The sequence below is a fragment of the Mustela erminea genome, chromosome 2, assembly GCF_009829155.1.
Source record: "Mustela erminea isolate mMusErm1 chromosome 2, mMusErm1.Pri, whole genome shotgun sequence".
Lineage (NCBI taxonomy): Eukaryota > Metazoa > Chordata > Mammalia > Carnivora > Mustelidae > Mustela > Mustela erminea.
In genome coordinates, this window is record NC_045615.1 from 137,285,745 (window position 1) to 137,303,704 (window position 17,960).

The 17,960-nt window shown below is 38.6% G+C and overlaps 1 protein-coding gene across 4 annotated transcripts in view; it reads right to left on the minus strand.

The window, feature by feature from the left end:
- CORIN (corin, serine peptidase) overlaps positions 1–17,960 on the minus strand; it is a 249,441-nt gene that overhangs the window by 23,470 nt on the left and 208,011 nt on the right. For all 4 annotated transcript variants that reach the window (XM_032334231.1, XM_032334230.1, XM_032334229.1 and 1 more), the window contains 3 exons: positions 4,239–4,355; positions 1,837–1,886; positions 1,508–1,682 (listed from right to left, as the gene is read on the minus strand). In XM_032334231.1, coding sequence (XP_032190122.1) covers positions 1,508–1,682; positions 1,837–1,886; positions 4,239–4,355 — 342 coding nt within the window. The remainder of the gene's footprint in view (positions 1–1,507; positions 1,683–1,836; positions 1,887–4,238; positions 4,356–17,960) is intronic.

Sequence of the window (17,960 nt, forward strand, 5' to 3'; positions counted from 1 at the left end):
CTTGTGATCTCTGTCTGTCAAATAAATAAATAAAATCTTTATAATAATAATAAATTTATATTTATTTAAAATTTAAATTATTTATTTAAAATTAAAAATAAATAAATAAATTTAAAATAAAATTAAAAAACAAACAAACAAACAAAAAAAACAACCTGCCCTCAAATCCTCCTCCTATTGAGAGGAGATTTTTTACTTTCTTTGCTTTAGATCTGGGTGAGGCTTGTGAAGGCTCTGACCAGCCACATGGGAGAGGCACCAGGTGTGTCTCTGGAGGCCACGTCTCCCTTTTGGAGAAGCTGGTTCTGGGGGATGCCAACCGCCATCGTGTACTAAGGCCCTAGTCAACAGGCAGCACTGACCACCTGACTTGCGATGGTTCCCGTCTTCAGCCTTAGAATCTTCCAGCTGAGGCCCCAGACATTGCTGATCACAGACAAGCTGCACCAGCTGTGTCGTGTCCAAATGTCTGACCCCCAGATTCTTGTGGGAACATACTAAATGTTTGAGATTTTTTTGTTATTGCAATTGTTTGGTTTGGTTTTTGTTGTTGTTGTTGTTGTTCCAAAAGTACAACAGATGGCAGGAATGGGAGAGGACCTTCTACAGTGATGGTTGTCAATATAGGGTAGGTTTGCCCTTTGTCTTATTTTTCTGCTCCCTTTAGGCATATTGTACAAATTTATTTTATATGCCAATGTGGCTGTACCATGGCGCCCAAATATTTGGTCAAACATTATTCTAGATGCTTCTGTGAAGGTGTTTTTTGAGCTAGATGAACATTTAAACTGGTGGATTTTGAATAAATAAGATTAACCTCCACAATATGGTTATCCTCATCCCATATATGGGAGACCTGAAGAGAGAGAGACTAACCACTCCTGAGCAAGAAGAAATTCTGCCAGCAGATGGCCTTTGGGCCCCAACTGCAACTCTCCAAGTCTCCAGGATGTGGACTGACACCATTAGATTTGGACTCACCAGCACCCCCCATTCACCCTTTCTCTCTTACTGGTCTCACATTTTCTGGAAAACCCTAATACACATACAGTGGTATTTTTTTTTTTTTTAAGATTTTATTTATTTGACAGAGAGAGAGAGATTACAAGTAGGCAGAGCAGCAGGCAGAGAGAGAAGGGGAAGCAGGCTCCCTGCTGAGCAAAGAGCCCAATATGGGGCTTGATCCCAGACCCTGGGATCATGACCTGAGCCGAAGGCAGAGGCTTAACCCACTGAGCCACACAGGTGCCCCATACAGTGTTATCTTTAACTCTGCTTCTCAAAGTCCTCTTCCCTCCTCTTCAGGAAAAATTCATAATTCAATAAAGTGATTAGCACATACATAGGATGACAGCATCAAGAACAGAAAAACTTAAGCAGATAAAGGAAGTAGATCAACTGTGGCTTTTGCATTGAAGTGACTTCAAAAATGACAAATGTCTCTAAGAATGCCCAAGGGACAAAAGGATCAAATCCAGGCAAAATCAAAGGACAAAGTGCCGCTTACCCCTCGAAGCAGTGGGCGACCGTCAGGACCCACTTCCTGGCAATGAGGACACAGCCACAAATATGTCCACTGGGTTCACTCTGCAGGGAACACTGCCATGGCCACCTTCCAGGGCGACTTGTCCGACCCCCAAGGATCCTCTTGTTCATTCGGGCAGCAGGACGACGCCCACAGTCTATCAAGGAACCGGAAAGACAATGTGGGATTCACCGCCAAACCCAGTGCCAAACGTGGATCTTTGCTGTTAAGTGCAAGTTTCTGTTTTTTCCCCTGAGCCAATCCAGTTAAATTAAGTTCATATTCCATAGCTACACCACTAATTCTCTTACCTTGTTTAGTACACAGAAGAGAAATCTTACTTCTGCTATGACAAGCCTGCCTAAATTTGGAAACATAAAATGGCATAATGTTAAGCTATATATTTATCATCCACTTCAAACACTTTACCAGTGAAAAACAAGACATAGGGTTCAACAGTTCCCAGAGGTCATATTCTTTGAGTAACAATTATCTGTACTTCGTGCAGAAATTCTTGAGACAGCGCTGTTGTCAAATACCATCTTGGAAATAAAGGTATATGGAAAATGTGTACACTTTTTTAGTTTATTTAATATCATCATAATATAATTTCACCTGGGTGGGAAAAAAATCTACTGTTAGCAAAGTCTCCCACCTCATATTGGCTGGTAGCACGACCCAAAATATTGACTCAAACCATGATTTTTCAAAGTAGCGAGAAGAAGGTAAGAGAATTAGGCTACTTTTAGAATCCTTGGTGAGGAAGAAGCATGTCAGATTTTTATGATCACAGAGAGAGTGTGGATGTCCAAAAGTACAAGAAATCTGACAGAAAATATTACTTCGAAAGTTAGAAAACAGACAAAGGAACTAAATTTTAGACTGGAAAAAAATCTTGATGAGACCTGTGATAGTAAAATGTGGATCTACGATTGGCTGACAGAAAGAAGGGGGGTTAAATTTATTTCATGTACTCTAGATGCTGGGATCAGAACCACTCAGTAAAACTTAACAGGAAGTAACTTCAGGAAAGAAAGACCCTTCTAAAAATCATAGTTAACCTTTAAAGGTAAGAACACAGGCCATGTTTAAACATCGATCAATGTGGCTGCACAAGAGAACTCACTTCAGGGTTCATTAAATTTCAATCACAAAGTTCTCTTTCAATCACAAAGCATTTATTCACAGTATAAATTTAAAAAACACAAGACACTTTAGGACTGTCAAAAATACTACAATGTGCTTAGAATCCTAGATTTCTCAGGGAAAAAAAAATCCCTAAATATGTCATGTCCACATTCCTTTTTAAGGATTTATTGTAATTTCATTTCTTGCTAAATCTGCATGGAGGCATGTGTAATTATTTGTATCAATAAATTATACAATACAGGAAAAGCATGTCTGCTTTTTGCCTTCCCACAACCTAAAGTCCTGTTTCCTCCTTACTCTCTATCTTGTTATCCTTAATTTCATTGTGGTATTTCCAAATATCTGAAATTCATTTTGTTTACTAGCTTATGGTCTCTCTGTCCACCTACACAGTATAGATTCCTTGAGACAAGGGCCTTTCTCTCCCTCATTCCCTCCTACAACCCCTCACAACCTAGCACTGAACCTGGCAGAGAAGAGATGCTTCAATAATTAGTTATTTGTTAGATTCCCAAATCACAACTTGTAGAAATAGGAAAAAACAGCAATAGCTATTTATACCAATTTTTTTACAGGAAATTGTGGTTCTACAGGATCACAAATCTAGTTAGAAAGCCAGTAGAACCAGTTCTATCAACTCCCAGTTTACAATGAAATGTACATATGTATGTTATCTATTAAGCTTAAAAGGTCTTTTCTGGTATTTGCAATTTGCGGAAACAGATCACTCTGTTGAAAGATTCAGGTCATTGTTTTGAAGGAAGTACTTCAGAAATTTGGCTGCAGAGTTTGGTCTATGGGGAAATTTTCAGGACATTTTAAAGAGAAAAGGCCTACCTTTCGATTTCTTCTTTGAAATTCTTAAGTGGTTTATCTAGAACTTATTAAAAGCTTTGGAATCAGATTAACTTGGTTTGAGTTGAGAGCCCACTGTGGGCTCTGAGTTTTGATCAAGTTATTTTAATATTCTGTAGCTATGACCCTATAATGTAATAACCACTAAATAGGTGTTAATTCCTTCGATTTCCCTCCATACCCCCATATCCACATCCATGGACAAGGGAGACAGCCTTGTTCAAGGTGTCATGATTTTTTTAGGGAAAATTTTCAGAAGTATACTTGCAAGGCTGCTTGATTATAACTTCATTTTGTGTCAGTTTTCCCCCTCAAGACTGTCCAAGTTTGACCAGTTCTCATTACTTCAATTCCCTGCTAACTAGTTCATGTAGCAACTGTGCGAACTGCAGATAGGAGAATCTACTTTGAATAGGATGTGGGAAAAACTCCCAAATTAGAACTCAAGTTCCTCTTCCTTCCCCAAGATAGTTTCTGTAATCATCATTAAAAAAAACATAGAGTTAGCAAGAGAAAAAATGATCTATGTCTAGAAAGAAGAGATAAAGCCAAACAGTGTTGAAATATAAGGGCAAATCACCATTCGATGGAAGTTCTTTATTGACTTGATAAATTTGGATTATCTTAAATTAGAAACAGGAGGAGGTCCCTAATGATAGACTCTTGCTCCATAATCCACTCTGCACAGCTCTTGTGCAAGGGGTCTTACCCTTTTACCAGCAGTTCATGCAAAGTGGTCCCATTGAGGCTCTCCCAGCTGGAGTGTAATGTCAGCCACAGCTGGTCTTGCTCCTGTTCCTGGACCAGTTCGGTCACAGATGGTTCTCTAATATAAGGACAAATAAGAATGACATATTCAAAGTACAGTGATCTTTCACCAGACAATTTCATTCCTTAGTACTCACTGTCTTTCAGAAAAAGCATTGCATTATAAGTCAATATTCAAAGAGGGAAATTTATAATGGAAATGTGGCATGGAATGTGATCAGCAAGAGAGGAAGCTACTGTAAGTATACTAAAGCAATAAAGATCCAAATGGTTACAGCAATTGTAATCATTCTCTCCACTGACATGTGTTTGGACTTCATGAGTTGTTAGAATTCTAATGTATATGACGTGGAATTTCCAATATCTTAAAAATGAGAGCAACTTTGGGCAGAAATGACAAAAAGGACACTAGTTTATCTGCCTGGGATTTTTTTCCCTCCTCTTTTCTTGCAGTGCAGCAATACCCTAAAATAAAGTAAATAAACTAAAAAAAAAAAAAAAGTATAGGAAATTGATGGCCACTTAGTGTCTATTTGGACAGTATAAAACTATAATGAAGTTTTTGAACATACTGCAAAATCTTCATGTACTAAAAATTAAGAGAAAACTCTAGAAAATAGAGATGGAAGTTAATATTATTTTGTTCTTACCTATATTCTTAGTCAACTTCTATCAATATTTTCCTGTGAATGTCTCATTCAATCATTCAAATAAATATGGTTACACTGTATCCAAGATTTAAAACCTTAAGTTTCAAAAGTATTCAGGTTTTGTGTAAAATATTCTATTCTAAACGAAATAATTGGTTATTTTAGGCAATCCATATTTGCAGAAAACTATTTGGACTGTCATCACCTAACACCCAAGGGTAAGAGAGGTGGAGGAATTAATTTAGATAAGAAGGAGGAAAGATGCCTCCAAACCTGGAAGGAAAGTTGTATTTTGCTGAAGCTGGAGGGGAGTAGAGAATTCAAATCAGATAGCCTCTTTCTTTCTTCTCAAGTAAAAGGTAAGCTCCTTCAATGAAAGTTGGGGGTGGCAGGGGTGCATGATATGGATTCATTCCCCAGTGGAAATATTTGGAGAAATGTATCAAGGATGAATGAGAAGATGAATGCAGAGGAAGGGAAGGAAAAATAAAATAAAATGAAAACAGGTAAACCACAAGAGACTCTTAACTCTAGGAAACAAACTGAGGGTTGCTGGAGGGGCGGGGGGTGGGGGATGGGGTAACTGAGTGATGGACATTAAGGAGGGCACGTGATGGAATGAGCACTGGGTGTTATAAGCAACTGATGAATCACTAAATTCTACCCCTGCAACTAATACATTGTATGTTAACTAAATCGAATTCAAATTTTAAAAGTTATTAAAGGCATCACATAGAATTTCCTAAGAATTTCCATGAATACATGTTATTCATGTATTCAACTACATGCTTATAATCTAGATTTTGCCATCTTGTCAATGAGTGCAAATACCTGTTACGACACCCACCCCCCACCCCCCAAAAAAAGATAAGTGAGAAAAATGGCAGCACTCAGAGCTCAAATGAACCTGGAAATCCTGAAGTTGTAGTAGCATCAAGTTTGCAGGCTTAGTGACTTTTCTTTCCAATGACGGCATGCCGTTTTTCAAAAAAAAGGGGGTGGGCAGGGCAGGTGGGAAGGCACAAGAAGGGAAGCAAGGTTAGACTCCACAGCATTGAAAGAAAAATGAACATTTCAGCTGATTATTAATTAAAAACTAATATAATCTCATAATAGAAAACAAAGGAACCAAACCTTCCTCAAATCCTGTTACTTATAAAAGAGGAAAGCCCTCTAAAGAGAACACTTGATGACAGAGTAGCCAAAGAAAAAACAAGGCAAAGCCCTTCATGAATGCATTCTAACCATTTGATTTTAAAACACAGAGCATGAACCCTGACCACACTGTAAGAAGTGTTCCACAAGACAGAAATGTATTCAGGAACTTGAATGAACGGTGGGGCGACTGAAGACTTCACAAAACCTGCTGCAAAATGAAGGGTTCTGTTTCCCTGACCAAAATGAGAGTCTGGCTTTCTGTCAATCTCAGAATTTTTGTGTGTGGAGACACAGGTGAGAGGAAAGCGATCATAAGGCAGACAGAGGTCACGAACACCACTGACGGTGTTCCTCCCGATACCTGCATCCTGAGAATTCCTTTCTAGTGTCGAAGAGCTTGAGGGCCTCCTAAATCCAGGAACTCGGCCAAAAGCCAAAGGAAGATAGATCTGTTGTTTAATTAAGTCATTCCTGAAGTGGGTATTTATAGGGCAAAAGGGACTCACACAAGGAAGTCTGCTCAGCGTAGGATTTGCACGATGGTGGATAGAAAAATCATGGCAAAGGACACTCAGCGTAGGATTTGCACGACGGTGGATAGAAAAATCATGGCAAAGGACACTTCAGTCTTTCAACCCACAAGGCACCTTCAGTTGGCCCTGAGAAAGGTCTCCACAGACCATTGCACCTGGGATGTTTCTGCATTTCATTCATTAACCTCCAACAAGAAAGGCGATTTAGTCTGAATCTCTTAGTTATGTCAAGTGGAAAATACAAGAAATCCATCATCAAGAAGAGGGGGATGTCATTATAAAAATTAGTTTTCCATGAAACTCTTAAGCCCTAGAATGCTTCTCACACACAAAAATAAATCTTTCAGCACCCGACGTGCCATTCTATGGCTCATTAAAAAAATATCAGTGAATCCATATGGTTCTATTTCTGCCATCATACAGGATCTGAGCAACTGCGTGATTTCCTTCTTTCTTATTTTTCTTTAAATAATTTTTAAGGTTATAAAAGTAATATATATGAATAAAAAAACAAAAATTATATGATGAAAAAATACTCTTCCCATCTCAGATGTGTAGAAATGACCACTGTAAATTGAGAGTGTCCTTGCCAAGCTCTAGCTATAACTCACATATACATACTCTTTTTTTAGTCTATACTCATTGTATTGATATATTTTTTATTTAGTGATTTATCTTGGAAGTTTTTCCATAATAATAGTTGACATTTGTCAACTGCACTGAAAGACGAACTCATTTCACCTTATTTAATCCTCTCAACAATGCTGGAAAGTAGGTATTATTAATCCCTATTTTGGAAATGAAAAAATTGAGGCAAGAAGAGAGTAAGTAACTGGCCCAAAGTCACATAGTGAGTAGATGACCTGTGGTCTGAGGCCAGATTACCATTCCTAAGACTTTAAACACCATATGGTCCCCCTTCATTACCAGCACACGCTCTGTTCCTTTTATAGCTCCCAAGTGTTAACTATTATATGGCTGTACATATACTTACTTAGCCAATCCACTATTGATGCATATGTAGGTTATTTCTAATTCTTATTATAACAAAAAAGCAGCAGTTAACACTCCTAACTATTCACCTCCGCCTACATACATAATTTCATAGAAATAAAAATAATTTCCTGAAAATAAAATAATTTCCCATAAATAAAAGTACTGAATCAAAATTTAATTTTGATCAAATTTTGATCAAAAAATTATTATATTTAATATTATAAATATATTAATATATTAATATTATAAATATAAATCATTTTACTTAATTTTGATCAATAGTTTGAAAGACTAATGTCAGTTACATATCATCAAGAATATATATATATATATATATGTGGCTTTAAATTTTATAACTATGTATATAATGTAAATCATGCTATGAAAAGGTATCTGGAACTTAGAGGCTCAAATTTTGATAATTGGTATGCATTTGACTTATCTTTTTTCCATATTTTACCAAATTGAAGAAATCCTGTTGGGTAGAGAGCAGAAGAGCAATAAACATTTTAGCAGTGACTGGGCATCAAGGTCACTGCATCCTAAGAACGTGTGTGCAGGCGTGATGTGATGAGCACTGGGTGTTATACACTTGAAGTCTACATCTGAAACTAATGATGCATTGGCTAGTTGAATTTAAATAAAAAATAAATAAAAAGACAAGCCCAGCTGGGGGGAAAAAGTGTGTGCAGGAATAAAATCAGAGCTAAATGCTTCTATAGTAGCGATGAAATCATATAGAGAGAAGGAAATGAAGGAACAATCTAATCCAATGCCTTCATTTGACAGCCTGAGAAAATTGGGAAAGAGATACAGACCCATCCCAAGTTGTTAAAGAAAATGTATTCTAATCTCGCCATCTTGACAACATGTATCTTTTAGGTTCAAATACAGCATTTTGGACTCCTTGGAACAATGGTTTTCAAACTTTGGCATTCATTAGAATCACCGGAAGGGCCTGTGATAGCAAAGCTTGTTGGCCCCATCCCCAGATTCGCTAGGTCTGAGGTCCTCAAAAGCAATCTTTCTAACAAGATCCCAGGTGATGTGGCTGCTGCTGGTCTGGGACTACACTTCCAGAACACTGCTCTAGATCGTGGACCAGGCACCCAATGCCATAACTCCTTGGCGGACAGACTCCTTGCCCCCTGGGGTGAGGCATGGCTGTGGAGGAAGGCCAGAGTGGTCCCTCTAAATCAGGGTTTCTCATCCTTGGCACTACTGACATTTTATACTAGATAATTATTTACTGTATGAGGCTGTTTTGCACTCTGTAGGACGTTCAGCATCACCCCCAACTGCTCTCCACTAGATGCTAGCAGCCACCCCAGCGCTCCTGGACTGATAATTAAAAAGGTCTTACGAACATTTCCAAATGCCCCCTAAGGGGCAAAGTTAAGCCTGGTGGAGAACCACTGCTCTAAATCATGGTGCCCAGGGCAAGGCCCCCCTGCTCTGGGACTAAAGGCAACACAACACAAAAAAGCAAAAAGGTTTGCAAATTTGCTTCTTGAATTACGTGGCCACAAGACATATATAATAAATGTATGATTCTTCCTCTGTCCCGGAAATGAGAAGATAGAACTCATCCAGAATTCTAAAACATCCTGATATTCTGAAAGGAAGGATACACTTCAAGGCTTAGGAAAGCAACCAGATCTCCAGACAGCTGACCTATCCTTTGCCTACTCTTGATCAAGACACTTGGTATTTAGTTAACAGGACACTTAACACTTGGGTTATCATCAGGTTGGGGCTGTTGACTTAATAATGAAGGTCAGCACAAATGCCCAGAAACCAAGGGCTTCTTAACTTCTGGCAGCAAGAAGAGGGCAGCAATTACCTAGAAACGTTACACACTGCAGGGGAAGGACAAAGTCTGTTCTATGATGGTTATTGTTGGGGAAAAATAATCTGAGTTTTCAACCTCAGTATTAGCGGCTGGTCGTGAAATATAAATGCCTACTATAGTAGATAAGATACACTGTTTGCAATTCTAAGTATCCCGTTCAGAATTTGGAACATTTCCACTAAACCTTTAGCTACCTGGATTCAGAAGTAGTTTTTAAAAAAGATTTTATTTATTTATTTGACAGACAGAGATCACAAGTAGGCAGAGAGGCAGGCAGAGAGAGAGGGGGAAGCAGGCTCCCTGATGAGCAGAGGACCTGTTGTGGGGATTGATCCCAGGACCCTAGGATCATGACCTGAGCCGAAGGCAGAGGCTTAACCCACTGAGCCACCCAGGCGCTCCCAGAAATATTTTTTTGAGTCCTGTCATATTATTATCTCGGTTTGGTTCCTATAGACATGTTAATATTAAAAGCTAGTTAAATTATTTTGTCAAGTAGAGGATGACCTGGAAATTTTGACAAAAAGGCACAACAGGTCTCAAATACGACATGAATGAATACCACTGCAGAACCATCTGCCTGGTAGACACCTCAGATTATGCTTTATACAGAAAAACTCCCACCAGCAGAAACGTTTAAAGGAGAGCATATAGTCTGAGTTAATTTTTCCAGTAAACCAAAGGAATTTTTTTTTAATTTCTTAAAGATTTTATTTATTTATGACCAATAGACATAGCGAGAGAGAGATCACAAGTAGAGGGACCTGGAGAGGGGGAAGCAGGCTCCCGCTGAGCAGGAAGCCTGATGCGGGGCTGGATCCCAGGACCCCAGGATCATGACCTGACTCAAAGGCAGATGCTTAGCCAACTGATCCACCAGGTGTCCTGTAAACCTAGTGTTTTAAAAATATTTTTGAAATCCTAACTCAGAATATATCATTTTATTCATTTGTCTCGGAGGTAAAGCATAAGAACTGTACTAGGCAATGATCTGTAAGTATAAGTGATAAAAACTATCTCAAAGCAAAGAGGGGAAAGTTATGAAATTAAATTAAATCACAGTACTGATATTTCATAAAATTAAAAAAAATCAATACTAGGTGGTTAATCCATATTGATCTAAAATTATAAAATCATAACATGAAGTAAAATATAAATTTGTAAAACATAACTCTTAAATATACACTATCATTCTAGTGTAAGTTAGAAAATAAAATTAATAAAAATAAAGGACTATTTTTAAAATAAACATTTCATTAAAAGTGAAAATATTAACCAATCATAAAAATTTTAAATTAAAATATCACTTGGTCATTTTTAAAATTCAGTGTCATAAAGCAAAATGAGTAAATGGTGTCCAGTTGTAAGTATACTTTTAAGAAAAGTGTCTACCTCTTTCAGAATCTACACTAGTCCAACTATTTCCTTTAGGCTGTTTTATGTTCAAAAAATTCCACTGATTTTCTGACAACTTGTAGAAAACCTTTTTGAATAATCTTTTAATTATTTTTAAGAAAATACTTTATTGACTCAACATTTTATTGACAGCAAACTATGTTTAGTCTCAAAGAAAATGCTTTTTGTTTCCTTCAGTTGATTTATATAAAAGGAGAGAGTTCCAGTTTCAACTACAATATGTCATTCTTTATTCCACTAGTTCAGAAAGACAGCAAACCAGAGTAGAATTAATTTTTCTAACAGAAGTGTTGTTTTGTCAATTGCCCATTTCTTCCTCTTCTTGAATATTATAGAAGTATAGAAAATACACTTTTATTCAATTAAGACAGACTATGAATCATGATAAAGATTAAATAATTTAGGGACGCCTGGGTGGCTCAGTTGGCTAGGCAGCTGCCTTCAGCTCAGGTTATGATCCCAGGGTCCTGGGATCGAGTCCCACATCGGGCTCCTTGCTTGGCAGGAAGCCTGCTTCTCCCTCTGCCTCTGCCTGCCTCTCTGTCTGCCTGTGCTCCCTCGCTCTCTCTCCCTCTGTCTCTGACAAATAAATAAATAAAATCTTTAAAAAAAAAAGGTTAAATAATTTAAACATTAGGGATTAAAATATATATATATATATACATACTTCATGTATATATTCAGTAATAGTTTTATACAAACCCAAAAATTCAGTATTTTAGTACCCAAAAGAGCACTGGAATATCTGAGTATCAAAAGCTAGAAATGTAATCAATGACTACAGTAGTGATTACTAAAGTAATCAAACACTAAATGTTATCAATCAGTCAATCAATGGCTAGTACCAAGGAAACAAGTGTCCTCAGGACCCTCCATCTCTCAACTCCACTTCTGTGAGACGGAGCAGGAGGTGATGGGAGGGGGGCTTTATTGTCTCCAACTGACAACTGACTTTTCCACAAACCCAGGGACAGACGACTTGCCCTTCTAAACTCAAATCCATTCATCTCTTTACCCAGAAAGGAAAGAATTCTTCTCTGCCAGCAACACCTAAAACAGATCTCGTTGAGGGAATTTAAGCACCCAAAATTCAATCACTGTGACCTGGAAGTCCTTTGACTAGTTCAGTTTTAGGTACCTACCCCTCAACCAGTCACTGAGGGCAAGAAAAGTGGGTCATGTACAAAGATGGCAGCTCGCATTAGGATCCCAAAGATAAGAATGAGGAGTCCCTAAAAGGAAGGCATACAAGGAAGCAACATAATAAATGTCTGTTACAAGTGACCTTGAAATTTTTTAGTTAAAAAGATTATTGTGCCTCAGAATTAAGATTCTACATATTTCTTTGTTAGTTTTTGGAACTGGGTAGAAATTAGATTTGACTTTTGTTTGCCTTGCTTCCAATGATGTGTCTAATAAGCAGTTGCTATGGCCAAGGTTGAAAAAATTTGTTACCCGTGTTCTTGTCTAGGATTCTGATGGTTTCCTGTCTCACATTGAGGTCTTTCATCCATTCTGAATTTATTTTTTGTATAGCATGAGAAGGGTGCCGGTAATGACCAGCAATCCCAGTACAGATGAAAGATTACTCTAAGCTTTGCTGTGAAAGAGAGAAGACAAGGCGGTCAATGCTCAGAGACAAAGGCCCTTTGCCCTTCTTTGCTTCTGCTTTTCTTGGTCCTTCAAGATAATCACAAATCCTTATCACTGTTTTCAAGCACATGGTGTGTGACAAGGGGCTTTACTGGAACTGGGAGTTTATTGGAAATTCTGTTTATGGGAATATCTGTTTATGGGAAAGATACAATATGCTAATCTGTATGTTCTACGAGTTCTGCTAAACATAGCCTAAGGGCCAATGCATACATCTTAGATCAAAGGGCTACTGTTGGGCTAAGAAAGCTCTGGGGAAGGCAACTCCCCATGGCATTCCTACAGCAGAGTGGTCACACAGGCCTCGGCATTCCAAAGGCCTATGCCCTTCTCCGAAACCCTCCCTGCCCCCAGTGGCCTCTGTGTTACATTTTAGCAAGCCAGGTATTATGGCTGATTTCATGCTCTACATTAACCCCAACAGAAAGGGGGCCAGTTTCATTCTTCTGCATGCTGCTGTCCAGCTTTCCCAACACCGTTTGTTGAAGAGAGTCTTTTCCATTGGATATTCCTTCCCACTTTGTCAAAGATTAGTTGACCATATAGCTGTGGGTCCATTTCTGGGTTTTCTATTCTGGCCCACTGATCTACGTGTCTGGTTTTATGCCAGTATGATACTGTTTTGATTACGACAGCTTTGTAATATAGCTTAAGGTCCGGAATCATGATGTTTCCAGCTTTGCTTTTCTTTTTAAGGATTGCTTTGGCTATTCAGGGTCTTTTGTGGTTCTGTACAAATTTTAGGCAAAGAAAACAAAAGCAACTATTGGGACCTCATCAAGATAAAAAGCTTCTGCACAGAGAAGGAAACAATCAACAAAACTAAAAGGCAGCCTAGGGAAGGGAGAAGATATTTGCAAATGACATCTGATAAAGTGTTAATATCCAAAATATATAAAGAATTTCTCAAACTCAACACCTAAAAACCAAATAATCCAGTTAAGAAATGTGCAGAAGAGGGGAACCTGGGTGGCTCAGTGGGTTAAAGCCTCTGCCTTCCGCTCAGGTCATGATCCCAGGGTCCTGGGACTGAGCCCTGCATGGGGCTCTGTGCTCAACAGGGAGCTTGCTTCCACCTCCTCCCCCCCCCCCCCCCACTTCTCTGCCCGCTTATGACCTCTGCCTGTTAAATAAATAAATAAAATCTTTAAAAAAAAAAAAAAAAAACGGGTAGAAGACATGAATAGACATTTTTCCAAAGAAGACATTCAGATGGTTAACAGACACATGAAAAGATACTCAACATCACTCATCAGGGAAATACAGATCAAAACCACAACGAGATAACTCCTCGTACCAGTCAGAATGGCCAAATGAACAACACAGGAAACAACAGATGTTGGCAAGGATGCCGAGAAAGGGGAATCCTCTTACACTGTGGGTGGGAATGAAAACTGGTGTACCCTCTCTGAAAGATAATATGGAGGCTCCTTAAAAAGTTAAAAATAGAACTATCCTATGACCCAGCAAATATACTACTAAGTAATTGCCCAAAGGATACAAAAATACTTACTTGAGGAGGCACAAGCACCCTGATGTTTATAGCAACATTATCAACAGTAGCCTAACTATGGAAAGAGCCAAAGTGTCCATTGTCTGATGAATGGATAAAGAAGATATGCTAGAGTTGTGATATACATATATAAATGCAATACTACTCAGCCATCAGAAATAATGAAATCTTGCCATTTACAACAATGTAAATGGGGCTAGAGATGGGGCTATGCTAAGCGAAATAAGTTAGGGAAAGACAAATACCATAGGACTTCACTCATATGTAGAATTTAAGAAACAAATGATGAACGTATGGGAAGGGGGAGAGGAGAGGGAGGGAGACAAACCATAGGAGAGTCTTCAGGACACAGAACAAACTGAGGGTTGACAGACAGAGGTGGGTGGGGGATGGGAGAAATGGGTGATGGGGATTAAGGAGAACACTTGCTGTGATGAGCACGGGGTGTAATAGGTAAGTGATGAATCACCAAATTCTACTCCTGACGCCAATATTACATGATATATTAACTAACTAGAATTTAAGTAAAAATCTGAAGACAAGACATCAGATTGGACATTTATGAAAGAAACACTGGGTTAATGAGTGAGTGTTGAAGTGGCTTTTGCTATGAAGTGAGTTGGATCTCAGAAGGAATGTTACCCTAGCAGAACGTAAACAAATGATGCAGACAGATGTGCAAAGGCTAACACTGAGGACTATGGGGTTAATAAGGTAGACCAGAAAGGGAGACAACGCAACGGTGTTGTATTAGGTGAAGCCCCTTCCTCAAGGAGCTATTATTTTAATGAGAGGAACAAATTACAAACGTGTTAAAAATAATTCCTGATATTGTGTTTTGAAGAAAACAAAATAAGCAGAGACTTGGTGAGGGTGAAAGCTGCTTCAATTAGGGTTGCCAAGGACCTTTTTAAGTCGTTGATGTACTAGCTGAAGTAGGAACGGTGAGATGGAGGTGATCCTGTGGAAGTCTACAGATCAACACTCCAAGCAGAAGGAAGAGCGAGGCAAAGCCCCTGAGCAGGAAATGAGTTTGCAGTTGGAACATCAGTAATGGGTCAGTGTGTCTAAAGTTCAGCAGAGAGGCAGAGAATGCTAAGAAAAAGAAGAGGCAGGGCCAGTGTTCTACAGGCCACAGTAAGAAACTGGATTTTGAGCCCAAACTGTATAAATAATAAGAAAAGGCCTAAAAAGGCCAGTGGGTCTGTCATGCAGATAATAAGATGAGTGACCAGCAGTCCTGCCTTGGAGGTAAAAGCAAGCCAAATCTCAGTAGATTTGAAAGACAATATGCAAAACGTGTCAGAACCAGGAGTCTTCTGGTTTATGTTCCAGAACAAGTAAGCTGCCAAATAAGGACTTCTAACAGAAATAAGACAAACCTCGTTGGTCAATTTCTGATGGATCATTCAAGCTGTAAATCGTGTTCTTAACTTCCCAGGACTCACTACTCATATTCACGTCCAATGACAATACTACAATCATTATGATGACTGGGGAATCCAAGGCCCTCAGAGATATTATGGAGATTGATTCTTCCCACTCTAGAATTTTCTTGTTCAAATCAGCCCCAATATTTTTTGCTAAATGTTGAGTTTTGATAGTACTTCATTCTGGAGAACCATCTTTGATTTTAAAAATCAGGATATGAATCTATTTTCCAATGATAAACTTTTTTTTTTAAGCACAAAATGGAATGTAAGAGAGTAGAAAATCCATCTGATTAATTCAGGATCCCACATAGTTCCATTCTAGTTAAAAATGGTGAATTTCTCTACATCACTGAGAGGTTTCCTTTTCATTCCATAAAATATTCATTAACTCAAGTGACACAATTTGAGATTCAGCTTGCTAACAAATATCCAAATTCTCAGCAGAGTGTGCTATTAGCGATCATATGGAAATGCTTTCAGGACAACTGACAGACTTCCTTTGGTTTATTTAAGCTTCATACCCAGTGGTCTCATGGAAGAACTTAAAAAACACTTTTACTTCTTTTAGGATACAGCACTTTTTCAGGAAAATTATTCTTCTTCCTCGCCCCAGATTAGCATGTTCCAGGGACCTGTACAGCCACATACTGGACTCTGTGATTTTGTTCTCACCCAGGCAATCACTCAACCAGCAGCTTCTTGGACACCTGTAGGATCTAATTCCCTGTGCCCAAACTACACATCTGCTAGAAGAACTGTGAAGCCTCTGTGTGAAGGAAAATAACACCTTGGATTTGCTTCAGCTAACTTCTACTTAGATTATGCCAAGCACCTTGTTATTACTATAAGTGACTTTTCAGAAAGTGAAAAACATTTCTCTTGTTGGCCTGCATGATTACTATTCCCCCACTGCTACACCTCCTCACTACTGTCTACTTAAAAATGCCACAATGATAAGATCATGAGGTGGTATGGTATTAAGACTTGCCCCCCCACACACACATACACACAAAGACTAAAAGGGATTTATGTGTAAGAAGGTGGCTGGCCACATCAATCAGGTCATGTTTATTGAATAACTGGGTGCCGTAGGGGACCTACTCATCATATCCAAGAGGCCCTTTGCCTTTGCTTGGACTTGCATCCTGGCACCATAATTTTCTGTGACCTTGCAAAGTTTCTTGATCTGAGCCTCAATTTCCTCATACATAGAAGTAACAACACTACATCTATTACAGGATTATGACGTGGACAAATAGAGTTAATACATATTAAGGACTCGGAACAACCTGGCACACAATTAAGAGTAGCCAATCCTACTTTGTATAATCTTTCTGGGAAATAAAGAATTAAAAAAATAAAAATAAAAATAAGAATATATGGCATTATAGAATTAAGAGGGAAATTGCGTAATGCCAATTTTTATGTCCCACAGGAAGCACAGATTAAAAAAAACATCATGTAGATGAGAAAGTCTTCACAGATGTCTTAGGGCCTGAGTGAGGCCCAAGGATTTGGACAGGAAATGTATGGACATTTATGGACAAAGAGGTAGAAGCAGGAAGGAATGTGCCTATGGAACATGGATGAAGGACAAGCCAGACTTGAAAGAGAAGGAGCTTATTAAAGGGATATGAAGTTAAAGAAAGATAAACTAGTTTATGGTGAGTTCACTAATTGGGGACAATCATCTAAACTTATCTGATTTAAAAAAATAGGTGGAATGCACCAACCTGCATTCCCACCAACAGTGTAAGAGGGTTCCCCTTTCTCCACATCAGGCTGGTGTAGCCTCTTTGGAGAACAGTGTGGAGATTCCTCAAGAAATTAAAAATAGAACTTCCCTATGACCCTGCAATTGCACTCCTGGGTATTTACCCCAAAGATACAGATGTCGTGAAAAGAAGGGCCATCTGTACCCCAATGTTTATAGCAGCAATGGCCATGGTCACCAAACTATTGAAAGAACCAAGATGCCCTTCAACGGACGAATGGATAAGGATGATGTGGTCCATATACACTATGGAGTATTATGCCTCCATCAGAAAGGATGAATACCCAACTTTTGTAGCAACATGGACGGGACTGGAAGAGATTATGCTGAGTGAAATAAGTCAAGCAGAGAGAGTCAATTATCATATGGTTTCACTTATTTGTGGAGCATAACAAATAGCATGGAGGACATGGGGGGTTAGAGAGGAGAAGGGAGTTTGGGTAAATTGGAAGGGGAGGTGAATCATGAGAGACTATGGACTCTGAAAAACAATCTGAGGGGTTTGAAGTGGCGGGGGGGTGTGGGAGGTTGGGGTACCAGGTGGTGGGTATTAGAGAGGGCACGGATTACATGGAGCACTGGGTGTGGTGAAAAAATAATGAATACTGTTATGCTGAAAATAAATAAATTTAATTAAAAAAATAAAATAAAATAAAAATAAAAATAAATAGGTGGAATGAAAGAA